At 38.0% G+C, this 16,408-nt stretch overlaps 2 protein-coding genes across 2 annotated transcripts in view; both read right to left on the bottom strand.

Annotated features, from left to right (window-relative positions):
- Nucleotides 1-16,408, bottom strand: part of LOC118746231 — an 80,933-nt gene that overhangs the window by 59,128 nt on the left and 5,397 nt on the right. The window lies entirely within an intron of this gene.
- LOC118746232 lies at nucleotides 11,913-15,730 on the bottom strand. The gene is made up of 4 exons (XM_036480061.1): nucleotides 15,068-15,730; nucleotides 13,473-14,993; nucleotides 13,321-13,393; nucleotides 11,913-12,232 (listed from the first exon to the last, which is right to left on the bottom strand). Exons 1-2 carry the CDS (start codon nucleotides 15,394-15,396, stop codon nucleotides 13,730-13,732), a joined length of 1,593 nt encoding a protein of 530 aa, XP_036335954.1. The 5' UTR covers nucleotides 15,397-15,730; the 3' UTR covers nucleotides 11,913-12,232; nucleotides 13,321-13,393; nucleotides 13,473-13,729.

The following is a 16,408-nucleotide window of genomic DNA, read 5'->3' as shown; positions in this document are numbered from 1 at the left end:
AAAAAAAAAAAAATTACAAAAATATGTACACTGCCGGCAAAAAGTATTGGCACAGCAAATTTTTCACAATATATGCCACAACTGTTTTTCTAATATTTTTTCGCCCTTTTTTTATAAAAATATGGTTCATTATACAACAAAAAAAATAAACATATAAATCCTAAACTTTGTGAAAAACTCGCGAAAGTTCAGCAAATTTTCAAGTTTTTAATCAGATTTTTTAGAATTTTTTTGAGAATGCAGTTTTGAAGCCCATTAAATTTTAGTACAAAAAGGGCAAGTTCGGAGTTAGTCATTTGTTTTTGAGAATTTTTTTTTGTTGAAAGTGTTTTGCATTTTTTTCATATAAATAAAGTATTTAAAAAATTTTTTTTTGTACGGTGTTTAGACGCGACTGCTAACACCAGGCGCCTAAATGCATGCTATGTACTGCTGCATGTGCAAAAATTTCCTTCATTAAATTAATGAAATTTATGTACATGCACTTCTCAACTGCCATGTAATAAAACTTTCTTAAGTTTTAATTTGATGGCAGTTCAAAGTATGCTCGGCCTAGCCTGATGCATCCTCCGGACACTGCTTCCGGAGTCTTCTGCGGACTCTGCATGGCTTACAACCATGCGGAGGTGGTAATAGTTGATTACCATTGGCCACAGTGCCTACCCACTACTTTTTGGTCCAATAAATATTTTTTTATATACATACATACATGCAAACATACTGGTCTCCCCTCTCACTGAGTTAGTCATACGGAATAGACTACATGAAAAAATTGGCAAAAATCAACGGTAATTCCTAGCTACTTTGTTATAATAAAACTGATTGGGCTACAAATCTGCATACTCAAAAAAACTCTTAAAATTCTGATTAAAAAGTAGAAGGTTTGCATGAAAATTTGCTGAATTTTCGTGAGTTTTGCATAAAGTTTAGGAATTATATTTTTATGTTTTTTGTTGTAGAATGAACCACATTTTTATAAAAAACTGGCGGAAAAATATTAGACAAAAAAATGTTGCATATATTGTGAAAAATTTGCCGTGCCAATACTTTTTGCCGGCAGTGTATATCGGTTACAGATTTCAAAAATACTTTTTTGGCTGACTGCAAAAAAAGCGGAGTGTTTTGGGATTCGTCGGAATGATTTATTTTTTTATGTTACCACATAACTTTAGACCAAGTAAACCGTGTTCGAAAATTCTTTTTTTTTTTATCGGAAAGGTGGTAACTCAACGGTGGCCCCATACTAATTTGGTTTTGTTCTGAACATGGGATCATGAAGAAACTAACGGGACTTTTCAATTTTTTCGGTTTTTTTGTTTTTGCTGAAACGTTATTTTCTTTTTTCTAAATATATTTTTTGTTAATTTGTTATTTAAATTTTTAACTTTAATATGGTTGTACGGAAATTAGCTAAATAAAAACAGAACTCAAAATCGATTCCAATATTTCACACACAGACAATGACTTCGACCACCAGCTAAGCACTTGTCTTTCGTTTTTGAATAAAACTTTTTACCGTTACCGTTTTACCGTTAGTTGAATAAAAAGTCTATTTTTGCAAGTACGGTCATATGCGTGTATGTGAGTCTATCCACTCTGTAAACTTGTATGACGAATCTATTATTTCGATGCTGATGCATTTGCTCTTTAAGAGCTTTGTTTTCAGACAGAAATATGTAACTCTACATATGTTATTAATTTTTTTTAATAAAAGGACATACATAGACATTTGGGGTATTCACAACGCTATCGTAAGTGTCGTTTTGCTGTAATGTCGTAAACTTCAAAAGGCTAAATGGTTAGAGAACTTGAAAACACAACCAACTGTTTTTTTTTAAAGTGTGATAATTCATGACATGACTTTTATGGTATCTCCTAAATATATATTTTGGCCACTTTAAGTTTACGACATACAACAATACGACACCGTTGTGAATACGCCAACAGTATCTAAATATGAATTGATAGTAGAACTTTTAAATTTCAGCGAAATATATAAATGGTTCTGAACACTTTTACGTTCGCCCATTTTGAGGCTGGTAGAAGTTTATTTACAATTTTAAATCTAAAAGTTAAAATATGCTTACCTTTGAAAACGTAAAATGCCTATTCCTTTAGCAGGGCCGTTCGATCTTATGACGTTTACATATTCAATCATAACCGTTAAAATTGAGTTTCTATTTCGGTTTGATGTGTAGCTTGGTTTTTGGAACTTTGTTCCCGAGTGAATTTCGTATTAGTACACTTAACTGTTTAAACATTTATTATGTCATATTTATACGTCACACACTTGCAATTGTCAATTGGCGAATTGCAACGAAGAAGTAACACCAATAACAGCCATTTGACAACAACAACAGTAATGACACCAAACGACAGATCGCCCGATCGACCGGCATCAAGACAAGGCGGAGGCAGCGGTCACAACAGCGTTGAAGCAAAGGCACTTAACAGTGCATATAGCGCTAGCAGCAGTACGGCGGCTCTGTGTGTCGAATGCAACGACAACAACAGCAATAACCAAAACAATTGAAAAAAAAAACGAAAAAAGGCAGTGACAGTCGTTCGTTTTGGCAGTGGCAGTGGCGGTGGCGGTGGCAGTGGCAGTAACGTAAGGAGCCGTCAGAGGTCGTACTCTTCCACTCTCACTCACGCGGCAATGTTTAAACAGCAACACACTCTGTCGTTGACCCCGTACGATGCGATGTGATGTGATGTGATGTATTGATATCGCATGCAATATTAGGTTTATTGCCCTTGGGGTATACGAAATTCGTACGAATCGAATTCATTCACTTTGCAAACGTGCATAGTATTTATGTACATATGTACATACATGCATAAATCGATGAGTGGGTATGCCCCGCATTTACCTCCGTATATGCGTATATATTCTTATAAGAACAAATAAATGGCACAAACACACGTTTTTATGAACATTTTTGGCCGTTTCTCTATTGCAAGTCGACGTTAAATTATCAAAGTATTTTTGTTTGAGTTATTTGCAATTGATTTATTTTATATTATTTTTGTATAAATTGTTGTCTAAATTTACTCAAAACTTATGCGTTTTCAGAGGCATACATACATACATATATACTACGTGTAGATACATATGTACATATATTTTTGATTTTGCAAATATTCCGAATTGCTGGTTAATTTACGCGAAATTATTGTATTTGTAATTGTATTGTCTGCTTTACATTAATGCTAAAATGAAAACAAATAAACACTTATTCAAATGTAATACAAATACATACATACATATGTACATGCATATGTGCATATACACACATTATACATTTGTATTCATATATGAACATATGCATGTATGTATGTACATATGTATGTGCATATGTAGATTATAAAAAGCTCGAGTAGAGGTAAATGGCAAATGCATTTCACGCTTCCTCTTGCAGTGGCCGTGGCATTCACACAAAACGCTGTGGCTAAGACGATAGTCGCGGCGGTGGCGGTGGCGGCGGCGGCGGTTCGTTCGAGGCACCGCTCAGGGACTCATTGATTGTTGTTACGCGAGCGTGCGAGCGGATGACTGCAGCTGCATCGACGTCGATGACCAACAAAAACAACGAAATTTGTATTCGTTTATTGTTAAGCGAAATCCATGTGGAGCGCGGTTGCGAATATTGTTGTTGTTGTTGTTATTATTGGTGTAGTTGATACCGATTACGAATTGAAATTGTTGATGATTATTATGGCGATGCAGATGATGATGATGTTGATTATGATGATGATGAAGTTGAAGTTGATCGTGCAGCCAACCAGCCGACTGACTGGTCGAATAAAGTCTTTCAGCGCAGCACTCACTTGCTTCAATTGGTTTTACAGCCGTTGCAGCGGGTGTTTTGCTGGCAGAGCGCATGCTGCTCGCTGCTGGTTTGGCAGACTGGCTGGATGGTGGGTGTCAGTGACACCTCCGCGTAAGCAACAATATTGCGAGAAGTTCAAAATTCGACGTTACGTGTTTGTTTGTTTTTTTTTTTCTTATTAAATGAGTCAAAAAATAAATACATCAGAAAATTGCGAAATACAAAAAAAAAACTGCGCCCAAGAATCGTACTGCATCTAGAATTCTTCGCCGAAATCGAAGCTTTATAGCAACTGTTTTTAAACTTAAAAATATATACATATTTTCAACGAGGAAATTATTTTGCATGCTTTTTACTTTCAACATTGAAATGTTAAAATTAAAATTCGTGGAAAAATTTAAAAGCTATGAAGACTTACTTTTATCATAAAATTACAGTCATCACTCGAATATCAGTACAATCTTCGATGATTCCAAAAAGTTGCATTTAGTCGATTCGAAATAAATGAGAAAACCGTTTACACTTAAACACTTCTCAAATATTTTTTAATTATTTTTATTCATTCTCCTTTTTTAATTAAATATGCATTAAGTTTAAATATTGCCATAACTAAATTTTTGTGTTTACATACTTTTAATTTGAGTAAATATGCATCACAGGAAGGCACATCATATTTTTTTATTGTTGTTTTTGTAAAACTTTTTTTTTTTTTTAATTTTGCAACATCACTGCGCGCTCGCCCGCTCGCAAATGTAATAAAAAATATTCGAATGCGAGCAACTAAAAATTCGCGAGCCTATTCTATGCCACAAGTAACGTCATTGTCGACGACGACGACGGCGACACCGACGACGAAGGGTCCAATAAATGGACGACGGTTTAGTGGTAGGTCGATAATGGCATAAAATTGTATTTGTAGTTGCGCGCGAGTCCCGAATAAAAGTTTTTAATTGCTTTAGAATACGCGAAATCGAAATCGAAACTAAAATCAGCGAACACGATGCCGAATCGAATAAGGAAGTCCACTGTGAATGTCACAGCACCAAGAAGAAAAAACAGACTAGCCGGAAAACTCGCAAATATCCGTACGAAAAACTTGCACACGCTCAACTAATCGATCTAAGCTTATTTGCAACAACCGTCTTTTGTCGCAGTCACATGAAGACTAAAGTCTCGCAGAGACCTAGTAAACATTCACTGTGTGCGCGCTTAGCGAAACTCACAAACAACTGTGACAATAACATGCCAATGCAGCGGAGCGCCAGCAGCCGCAACGATAACATCGTGAGCGCGTGTGGAGCGCATGGTGCTCCTCCAAATCATCATTAATGTTGCAGTTTGCACTTATGCATTTGCTCGGAAATTTTTATTTTGATGAATATTTAGCAGAATGCTCGCTGTTGCTCCCAGTGTGGCAATATACTATTTTGCAGCGCGCTATGCTCTTCAGCCAAGCTAGTCGGAGCTGCAGTCGTTGTGGTCGTAGTGCGCGCACACACAATCAAGCTTCAAGTTCATCAACTGAACTTCAAAGCTTTTCTGCCTGCCTGCCAGCCAGCCAACCAACCACATCTATAGCGTTTTGCTGTTAGTCGACGCACATCGTCATCGCCGCCACCTTCAGGTTCAAAAACATTGCCGCTCGATGGGTGTGTGTGTGTGTGTGCGTGTGTGTGCATGGGGCTGTTGTCGTCGTTGTTTAGTAGCTGTGCGCTGCATTGAAATATTTTTGCTCATTATCCGCTCACTTACAATTCTCTGCTCTTTCATAAACAAAATAGAGCGTAAGCTAGAGGGCATTACGATGGCCGTCACCAATTCGGGGTTCCAGTGGGGTTTTTGCTACCAAATACTGATGAATATGTAAGTAGAATAGCCTTTTGCATTGACATATCGCGTATTACTTACCATATAGCCCATATAGCTACGGTGGCCATCCGTCCTGTATTATACGGGATAGTCCTCTTTTTTGACCCATTGTCCTGGTATTTTATTTATTTTATACGGGACGCCAAATATTCTGTATTTCTTTTAATGTCCTGTATTCGTTCCGTATGAACGAGCTTTAAGTGATGTTGGTGTATGATCGTAATTTTCTCCATAAGCAGTTATTATTTTTTAATCTGAATGCCTGTGATTCGAATCGAGGAACACATACAGTGACCAAAATAGAAATCAGGACTTAAAAGTTTAGTAAGTTTTGGCTATTTTTCCATAGTTTATTTAATGTTTATTATTTATTTTATGAAAGTAAAAGCATAAACAGACGGCAGCGTTGATCCGGATCAACTCGGGAATTAACTGCAGTTGATCCGGATTAAGTCCGAGTTAACTCGGATCAACGCTACCGTCTGTTTAAACTCTCTTTTCCTTACAAAAACCATATACAATTAAACCCGTTAACAAACAACATCATTTTAATTTGGTCCGAAATGATAGATATATCCAACACCGTGTGTATGCATAAATATATATAATCAATGACTTTAAAGAATTGAATTTTTTGTAAAGTATTTGTTTGTGTGTTTATGTGTTTAGTACAATTTCGTTTTTAAACTATTCAAGAAGTTATTTATGTTTTATTCAAGAAGATATTTATGTAAGTTAACAAGAAGATTAACTAGATCAAATGTTCGCTTAAGTACCGTATTCGGCTCCCATAAATATGGTCACCGTACATATAGCACAGCATAAACAGGAAAAAGTGCTTAAGAGAGCGAGAGCAGCTCTAAAATTTAGGTAAATCATATCGAAGCTTCTAACCAGTGTTGCCAGAACTTTTTGGGCCGACCGGCTAGATTGGCAAAAAAAAGCGGCTAAAAACGGCTAAAATGTTTTAGTGAAATTTCACATAGACTCTGGCAAAAAACGGCTAAAATGTTTTAGTGAAAATTCACATGCTTTATTTAAATAAATCGCAAGAAACGAAAGACTAGTTAACACCATTAATTTATATCGAGTGTTTATTCCTCATCATCAAATGAATCACTATTGTATATATCACCTGAATTCATTAATTTTAAGAGATCGTCATCTACAGTAAAATTATGGCAGCATTTTTCTTCACGTTTTAAACCGTATCTTATATATAAAATAGCGTTTAACGTTTTAACGCACATTGGATTTCTTTGCTTAGTTTTTATTATATTCATTGAACTAAATATTCGCTCTACTTCTGCATTACTTATAGGCAAAACAAGAAAACTAAAAACTAGGTTGGAAAGGTCAGCAAACTTCGTCTCAAAATTTTACAGTTGAGTCTAAATTACTCCAGGTATGTAACGTTAACCGTTGCCATTGCATCTCTATGGATGTTATTTCGTCGGCATTATATTTGTGTTTTTGTTGCTGTAGTTGAACAAATACTTTTGGTTTATTTACTCTTAATGCATTTCCAACCGAAAAAAGTCAATTTTTTTTAGTGTGGCAATATTTGTAGGGAGGCGTTGGCGTAATTCCTTTATTAAAGTGATAATAAAATAGCGACCATTTTCTCGAATTATTTTCTCGGCTTCGTGGTCAAAAGCGTTTGTGCTTACTTTTGTTTTTAAATACTCTTCAAAACTGTGATAAAACTGAGGAAATGGAGAAAGGTATGGTTCCAACGGGGAGCATATAGGATCAAATGTGTCCGCGCTAATAACCACTAGGGAGCATAGATGCGAAAGTAAAACATTGAGTTCATTAAAAATCTTCATTGGGTCTGCATTATTGCTTTCGAACAACTTGTTTACTTTTTGCACCTGAAAATTAGGCAAATAGTAAAATCGGCTAAAAACGGCTAACTTTTTTTTACAAACCGGCTAACAAATCGGCTGCCGGCTAGATCGAATTTTCTCCGGCTAGTTGCTATCAAAACCGGCTAAATCTAGCCGGAAAACGGCTAAAATGGCAACGCTGCTTCTAACTGCTGTTATTTTAAGTTTGAGTTTCTGACATTTGAGTCCATAACTGTCCTCGTATTTTTTTTTTTTTTATAAATAGGATGTCAAAGGAAAATCTTTAAAATGGCAGGAATCTTTAAGAGACTCCTAAAACCCCCTAAGACCCCTTTGTAAAATTATGAAGACAGCATAGAAGTGTGGTCGAAGAAAAATCTTAAGTTAGTGAAATCCACGCAGCAATCCTCCAATGATATAATAAAAAAGGCACAAACAACAAAAAAAATTTAAAAAACACAAAACAAAAGAAGTTTATAAACAATAAGAAAACAATATCATAAACAACACAACTAAATATTATATTCAAATGTACATTAGGGTGGCCCAAATTTTTTTCCTCCAGCCACCCCCAGATCCGAAAAAATTCAAAAATAAGGCGACACGTGTTTTTTTCTTAAAATTGTTATAAAATCGTTAAAAGTAAATATTTCTTGATCGAATATTTAACTTAAAAACTAACTAAGTGTGTTTTAATAACCGATAATCCCATCTGTTATATACACAAATTAGTTATTTTATGTTTTCATAACCAAATCACGCACGAACAGCTCAATGGATGTGTTTAATTCTTTTTTGCATTCTACTCGACGTTTTCTGTAGGTTTGTGGTAAAAATTTTGATAAATAGAATTGCCAGATATTTGAAAATTTAAAATTATTTAAAGGTCAATCAAATATTTATGTTTCTTCGTCAAACTAAAAGCGTTTGAAGACATTTAAAAATATTTTTGAACTGGGTTGCCACCCTTCTAAAAAATGGAACAATGATTATTAACATTTAAGTTTATGTAATACTACAATATGGGTATCGCGTGAAAGCTTTGGACTAACATGTTTTTATATAGGGTTGCCACCCATCTGTTAAGATGAGGTAATTATGTAAGTTAAGTGAAATGATGCAATATGCATTCTTGCACATTCGATAGTTAGCGACGATATATCGCACTCATGTTAATTATTTAGATAGTGCCGACTCTATCCAGGATATGTGGGGGTTAAAACTTCATTTTAACACCTTTTATTTAAAACCCATATTTTACTTAACCGCATGTACCTACAACCCTATCCGATGTATGTGAATTAAAGTATGCATTTTCTTAAACTTTGTTGGGAGTGCATAAACCTTCTATTTGATACCATATTATGGTATTAAGTAAGCTTGAATTTTGAAGTGGCAACCCGTACGTACCCGTAAAAATATTTTAAATCTTCTCAAGCACTTTCAGTTTTGATGAAGAAACTTATTATTTTATTGAATCTTTAAATAATTTTAAATTTTCAAATATCTGGCAAACCTATTTTCAAAATTTTTTGCGACATACCCACAGAAATAATCGAGTATAATGCAAAAAAAATAAACACATCCAATTAGCTGTTCGAGCGTGCTGTGGTTATGAAATCATAAAATATTTTTGTATTAAAACACACTTAGTAAAAGTCTTAAATGAAATTGGCATCATAGTGTTATTTTTTTTAAGACTTATGAAGGGAAATAGTCTTAATTAATAATAAAATAATAATCATTTTTAATGATTTTATAGTAATCATACGAAAAAATGTAATTTGCCCGTGTAAAATACATGGGGAACTTTAAAGCCCCGACGGCACGGGTAAATGTAAATATTAACCGATTTCAAAATAAAAATAAAACGTCCTTATTTTTGATATTCTTCAGTTCTGGGGGGTGGCAGCAGGAAAAATCAAAAAAGTTGATTTTCCTTTGAATCTTTATGTCACCCTAATGTACATCTATGTGCATTAGACTGCACCACCAAAAAAAGTTGCGATTTTCCGCCGGGATTACAAAATTATATTTGAAGACGTCCACTAAAATATTTTGGAAAAATATTGAGATTTACGTGAGCTGGACATCGATGGATAGAATATGATGTAAATGAATCATTTAAAATGATTTACCATTATGGTGTATGATTTGAGCCAATTATGAGTACGTATTTTACACCAACGGAGTTTATTTTATGTTCTAGAAACAAGAAAACTTATATACCACTGGCATAATATATATACCGAAAATCAGTAAGAAAAAATTACGGTAGGTGTAAATAATACACGAAAAAGCGGTATAACCTTTACACTGAATCGAAATAAACTGTTCAAAACCTGCGCCTAGAAATGGCATATTTTTTATATTGAAAATGTATATCACGCCGATGCAAAAAATACACAAAATATTTTGGTGCATTTTTGACTTTTGTGCTACTTGAGTCTACACGAATTCTTAGCCACTTGAAATTTGTACTTTCTTAATTTTATTACTTTTCTATTTAACTTTATGATAAAAAAGACTCGATAATTGCGACAACCTCGGTTAACGCATCAGACCACTGATTTTAATCTGTCGCAATTACCGAGGGGTATTGTAATTAAAAAATAAAGGTAATAATTTTTAAATTTCAAAATAAGTTAAAATTAGTTTTTAAATCAAAAATTATTTTTGTTTTCAATGTCTTCTTAAATCATTTACATACACATATGTTCATATATGTATATGTACACATACATTTAAATTTTTTCCAAGTATATCACTTTTTTATAAGGTATTATCTTTACCAATGTCACACAGGAAAATTTAAAATATTAACTTCAAGGTCCTCGTATCAATCAATAATACGAATTACGTTTCGTTTTAAATGTTTTACATAAACTATGTATGTATGTACATATGTACTTATGTTCATCATACGCCCCGTCAAGTCCTTTCAACTTTCTTGCTTTGCTTTTGGCATTTTCGTTGCTTCCCATTTAAAGAACCAAAAACTTGAATTCAACAGAATTGAAACGTGTAAAAGCAAATAGAAAACACAAAACTCTGATTCAGTGCGAAATCTCTTGACGAAAAAATTCCCCTTGGCAAAAAAATTGCCATTGAGCAATTTGGGGGTCCTATGACCCACTTAAAACCAATTCTGTCTTAAGAATTCGCAAGGAAGATACCCACAAACTTGCTGCAGTGTGCACAGGGTGTAGGCCCGTTGAGGTAAAGCTGTATTGGATTGCCCTTGCCCTTGAACAGGTTCTGTCGCAGTTGCGATGACCGACTTAAAGGAGACAGTCGAACACTTCCTGAGTAACTGTCCAGCCCTCGCAAGGATAAGGCTAAAGACACTCTGCAAGCCATTCCTGCAGAATGTTTTAGAGTGAAGCTGCCTCTCTCTGTATGACGTATTCAAATTCATTAAAGCCGCCAAATGGCTGTAGATTGCACAATAACAATTATTTTTGATTTTTATCTAAATAATCTGCAAACAACAGTTATTTTTGATTTTTAAATTATATGCCTTAGATAAGAGTTATCGAAGACTTTTATTTATAGAAGTCATAAATAAAAATCAGTCACTGACTTTTAGTTTTTAAATCATACTTATAAAAGTCATTTGCGTTTGGAATTTTCTTCATATTCGCTTGTGACAACGTGTGTACACATAAGGTAAAGAATAATTTAACACAACGACATGATTTATAGAAGAATTTGTATAATACAAATGATTATTCATGCGTTCAACAATTACGCGGTTTTCTTCGCTCTCTTCGTGGTTTACTTCCTACAACGAAAATGGCGTCGAGATTTCGACAGCTAGAAAATTACTTTTTTCTTTCTTTCATTGGCGCGTGATCTTGTGTCTTTCGTTCATGTATATCGTTACCTTAATATAGAAAGGCCCTAACTCATACAGTCGCTGAAATGCAAAAAAGCCGTAACTGACTAAAATTTTTTATTGCTTAAAATGGTTTGGGACACATAATTCGATGAAATACATCATAATCAATCGAAGCGGGCATTTCGGATGTTTGCTTAGTTACGGCTTTTTGTATTTCAGCGTCGTTGTGAGATAGGGCCTTTCTATATTAAGGTAACGATATGTAGGAATTTGACACTTTGGTGTTCGTGAACAGGCATCCAGAATCGGAAATTTAAATGCTTGCATTAATATTAGATATGTAGTCCTTTAAGCAGACGTATGTACTCCTGCTTTTATGAGAATAAAGAAGCATTTGTCATATAAATAAACAAAAATACAAAAAAATATATGTATATCAAAAACATAATGCAACCGAATATAGTATAATTTCTATAAAAAAGAACCGAATTAAATAGTACGAAATTTAAAAGAAGGATATTTGTGCAACATAGCGTATGAGTACAATATTTTTTTATTCAAGTTCAAAAAGTTATAACGTACAAACAAAAATATGGAGAATACTAAAATAAAGGATTCTAGGAAATCCAGGACAGCCTTTGAATGTAAGGAATGGATGTGCTCTCTCTGTGGCCACATTAAGCCTATGCTGTTCGTTCGTCACCTCGCTACGGCATTACACTCCACAAACAAATGAGATGATGTCTCCTCAGCTGAATCGCAGAAACGATACAGATCGGTCGACCAGATTCCCAGCTTGTGCAGATGGCCTCCTTATCTGCATGGTGCAGTAAGGTTGCCTGTAATTATTCCAAGTTTATGTTTGGGGAGGTTTATTAAACGTTTATATCTTTTATGATTATACCCTCCCAATAAGCTTTTAGCCTGGCGAAGTCCTATTGTACTATGCCAGTGCTGTTCCCTCCTATCTAGTGTTCCTGTTATAAGCTCCTCCCTGATAGTATTTGGGCCTATTGCCAGGAAAGACTCGGGACCTATTTGGGACGAAGTCGCCGCTGTTCTGGCTAAACCGTCTGCTATCTATCTCGTTCCCTCGTATAAGTTTGCGGCAAGGAATCCACAGTAGTTGGATTTTGTTGAATCCCGCAAGGGTATTGAGGTTGTTGACGCACTCAAGGACTAAAGCCGATTTTATTTCGAAGAATTAAGTGCCGCCTGGCTATCGCTAAGGATTAGGATTCTCTTGTTGATGTAGCCTCTAAGTAAATCGATCTCTGCGCACCTATTGATGACATATACCTCGGCTTGGTAGATACTTGGGTATATGCCCATTGGTACGGGTATAATTATTCTGGGACCATAAATACCTGCCCCAATACCTTCTGGTGTCTTGGAGCCGTCTGTGTACTACTTCTGGCCTGTATATATCCCGCGATGCAGGAGTCGCTCCAGGTCGACTTGGTGCAAAGTTCTATCTTAAATTTCCTGTCGGAAACAATTACCTTACTTATACCCTGTAGTTGTCTAGTTTCTATAGTTTTTCTCGCTAGGGCTCTGTGAAGTTTCGCAGCTGCGGGGGTAGATGAATTGCCCTCACAAAACTTCCTAAAGCTGCCTCGTTTTGTCTTTGTGATTTCCTTACTATGTTTTGTCAGACTACCCTAATACTCATCCCAGTGTCATGTGCGTTTGTCTCTATTAAATAACCTGCGTACCCTGTTTCTAAGTTCAGACAGTTCCCGAGACCCCCACACAGTTTTCTTTCCACACCTTGGCTTGATCTCGGGATATGGAGTTGAAGGGTTCTGTTACAATACCATTAAGTATATCGACTCTATGCTCAGATTCCAGTAGGTAACAAATGTTGGTTAGTGGCCAACATTGGGGATACTAAGGTCCGTGCTTATTATATAAAGTAGAGACTCACCACTGCGATTTGTTGTTGTTTTTACCGACTTTCAGCGTCCCCTGTACCTCTACAAGATCTTGTGTTAAGAACTCTGTAATGCAAAGATAGTCAATGTCATTTCTAAGCACTACACACGCTCTGCGCCTCTCAGTCCAGAGGTCACATATTACCTTTTTTTGCTGTGGTTTAGGCTCCTTAGCTGGCCTTTGTAGCTCCACGGTTCTTGTACCAGTAGCCCTTATATCTAGCCCTTCTAAGAGCTCCTGCGTGGAGGGGACGTACTCCGCCGTACTTGTACTTTCTGTTGGAGGTATGGTTGCAGTAGCTGGTGACTGTATAGATGACTGTATAGGTGTGGATATTGCTGTTGCTGTGTGGGTGGTGGCTATTTCGCAGGCTGGGTGGGCATCAGTGGTGGGTGCGGAGTTTAGAAAGGTATGGCCGTATCAGGGGCAGGGGCTGCGTCAGCCTGGGTTTCCTGGGACTCTTCCACCTTATTACCAGTTGACTTCGGTCGCCATGGCCTGACGGTGACGAAGCTATATCTATAGTTAATATTGAAGCCTGCCCTTTTGATGCTGCAATACGACTCCTCGTCTATGCCCATGTGTAGTCTTAGGCCAGTGTTCTCAATGCTGCTTGAGATCACTCTCCACGCGGAGGTGTTCAAGCCCTCATTCTGCGCTTTGAGTAGTCCCAGAGCGTATTCAGCCGATTTGTCTGCGCTTCTTGGTAGGAACACCGTAACGTTATGCAACGGAAGGATTTCATCTCCCCTTTTGGTACACAATGCGGGTCCCTTCCAACCCTCAAGCTTAGGAGTAACCTGTGCAAGCCATGCCGCCGTCCTCTCATCCTTGCAATCAACAAGTAGTAAGCCGAATCTAAAGTAGACACCACAGAACACCAATGGGTGAGACCAACCGTTGGAGACCGCATCCATAATGGCGTCCTGAAGATCGGTAAGCTCATCCGAGCTAAGTGCTACAGCAGGGAAGTCTCTCGGCAGCACCGCTAGACGAATGCCCTGGAGGGGCACCCCCTGCGTCTGCCCTTGGTCAGATTGCCCACCCTGGCTCCTGGGCCATGATGCTGGAGGTGGTGCGTGCTCCCGCTGCCGCTTGTGGGTAGGGTGCTCTGGTGATGTGATTTGCCCGCTCTTCCACTTTGAAGCAGGTGCGGGTTTATGGTGGCTATAGTTTTTCCCACTTCTCTGCTTGCTAGCAGGCGCGGGCTCTTTGGTATCGTTTGTTTGCTCCTCTACGGATGCGGCTCTCTCCTTTTTGGCTCTGTCCTCCTCCTTCACCCTTTCGCCGGCGAGAGTTCGCGCTACATCTGGCGTCTTGCCTTGCTCAAGATATCGAAGGTACCATTTGGCTCCCGAACCAGCCAAGCCAGTTCGATTCTGGTCATGAAATGCGCCTGGATGACCGGATGAAGGCAATGGGGAAGGTTTCGCCCTCCTGTGCTTCCTGCGTGCTGTCTGCCACTCTGCTTCGCATGAAGCCGATGACCCTGAGCGAATCGGTGACCTGCGACGCCTGCTCGTGGACCTCGAGCGATGCCTGGCCGGGGAACCCGAGTGATGCCTGCTAGTCGAGCGACGCCCACTGATCGATTGGGTCGTTCTGCTGGAGCGGTGCCTGTTCTCGGAGCTGCACTGACTGCAAGAATGCTCACTCCCATGGTGCCTGAAATTAGATTCTTCATTAGATTACTTAGTGATTTACCATAGTTGTTGCTTCCGCTAGAGGCGGTACCATGCCTGTCAGATTTAGGGAGGGCCTTTTCGTGGTAAAACCCCTCACTGGTGGATGGCTCATCATCGTCCGTGCTCGCGTGCTCGATGAACAGGGCTGCTTCAGTGTCAGAAGGACACTCCATGAAGCTGCCTCTTCTCTTAGTACTCTTCGGGTAGCTGCCTATCTGTGTGTTGCTACCTGCTGGCGCTGTTGTTACCGTTACTGTTGCTCTTGTTTCTGAAGTTCCAGTTGTTGTTTTTTGTTGTTTTTTTGTGATTGTTTTTAGTTGGTTGTTGCTCATCTTGTTCGTACGACCGCCTGATCGTCGGGGCGAACTCAGCGGTCTATGCATATAAGGGGGATCTCGAACGTCCGCCGCGGCAGCGCCCCATGTCGCGGTAAGGCCACCGTTACTCCTCGAGGCGGCCCGGTGTCGAGAAGGCGCCGTTCTAATACAACCGGATTATTCCCTCCTGGCTGCAAACCGTCCAATAGGCACGGTGTCGCGTAACACCCTGGATTAGGAGGTGGCAGTTCTTGGTCGCTGTTCTCCAGCGGTTCTAAGCTGGAAGGGGGTAGCGCAGGAACTAAAAGAGTGACTGCGTTACCCCAGTCCAGAGAATAGCCGATTGGCGATTCAGCTAAGCCCCCGCACCAACGGCAAGGTGCCTGCCCTAGCGAGGGCACGATTATAGTCACATATTTAATTTGGCCGATGTGCACCGAAAAAGATTGGCACAATATGCGATGATGATGGGACCATTTAAAAAGTAGTTGTAGTAAACTCTTCTATCATCTGAGGCAACTTTTTGAAACCGATTTTTTATGGAGACTAATGCACCCTAATGTGCACTCCTGACTTGATGTCTCTATGCAAGGACTACAAACATTCCGCACATTGTATTGTTTAAAGGTTTACATGAAACAAAGAAAAAAAACCAAATCGATTTCCGCAGTCAATAACACTCAACCCATTAAAGGGCATGTTTTGGCCTTCTTGTCCGTGTCTAGCTCACGCAATTCGTAATATTGATCATTTTAAGCAACTATCTGATTTTCAGGGCAACCATCACCCCTAACAGAGCTTCAAAGAGCAGGGAATGTGTTTTTTTTTTGCCTTGCAAGAGTGTGGCATTTTAAGAAACGAACACAAAATTTTCTCACCTTTGCCATTATTTTAAAACCGAATACGAAAAGAGAAAGGGACAAGCTAAAGGCGACACTTTTTGGTAGAAAAAAATCACCATTAGTGTTTACTTTTTACTTTTTTAGCTCAGAGGCACTTCCGAAGAAATAAACGGTAAGTAATGGGTTGAGTTCAGAAATATATCAAGCCAAATCATCAGACGCTTTTATTTCTAAAC

The sequence above is a fragment of the Rhagoletis pomonella genome, unplaced genomic scaffold, assembly GCF_013731165.1.
Source record: "Rhagoletis pomonella isolate Grant_MI unplaced genomic scaffold, Rhpom_1.0 Rhpom_scaffold_00010, whole genome shotgun sequence".
NCBI lineage: Eukaryota > Metazoa > Arthropoda > Insecta > Diptera > Tephritidae > Rhagoletis > Rhagoletis pomonella.
This window is presented reverse-complemented; position numbering and strand designations above follow the sequence as displayed.

Excerpts from the sequence above, each read along its gene's own strand:
- LOC118746232 (XM_036480061.1), bottom strand. The coding sequence starts at position 15,396 with ATGCATAGACCGCTGAGTTCGCCCCGACGATCAGGCGGTCGTACGAAC. Across the intron at positions 14,994-15,067 it reads GCCCTCCCTAAATCTGACAG|GCACCATGGGAGTGAGCATT; the intron begins GCATGGTACCGC and ends ATCTAATTTCAG.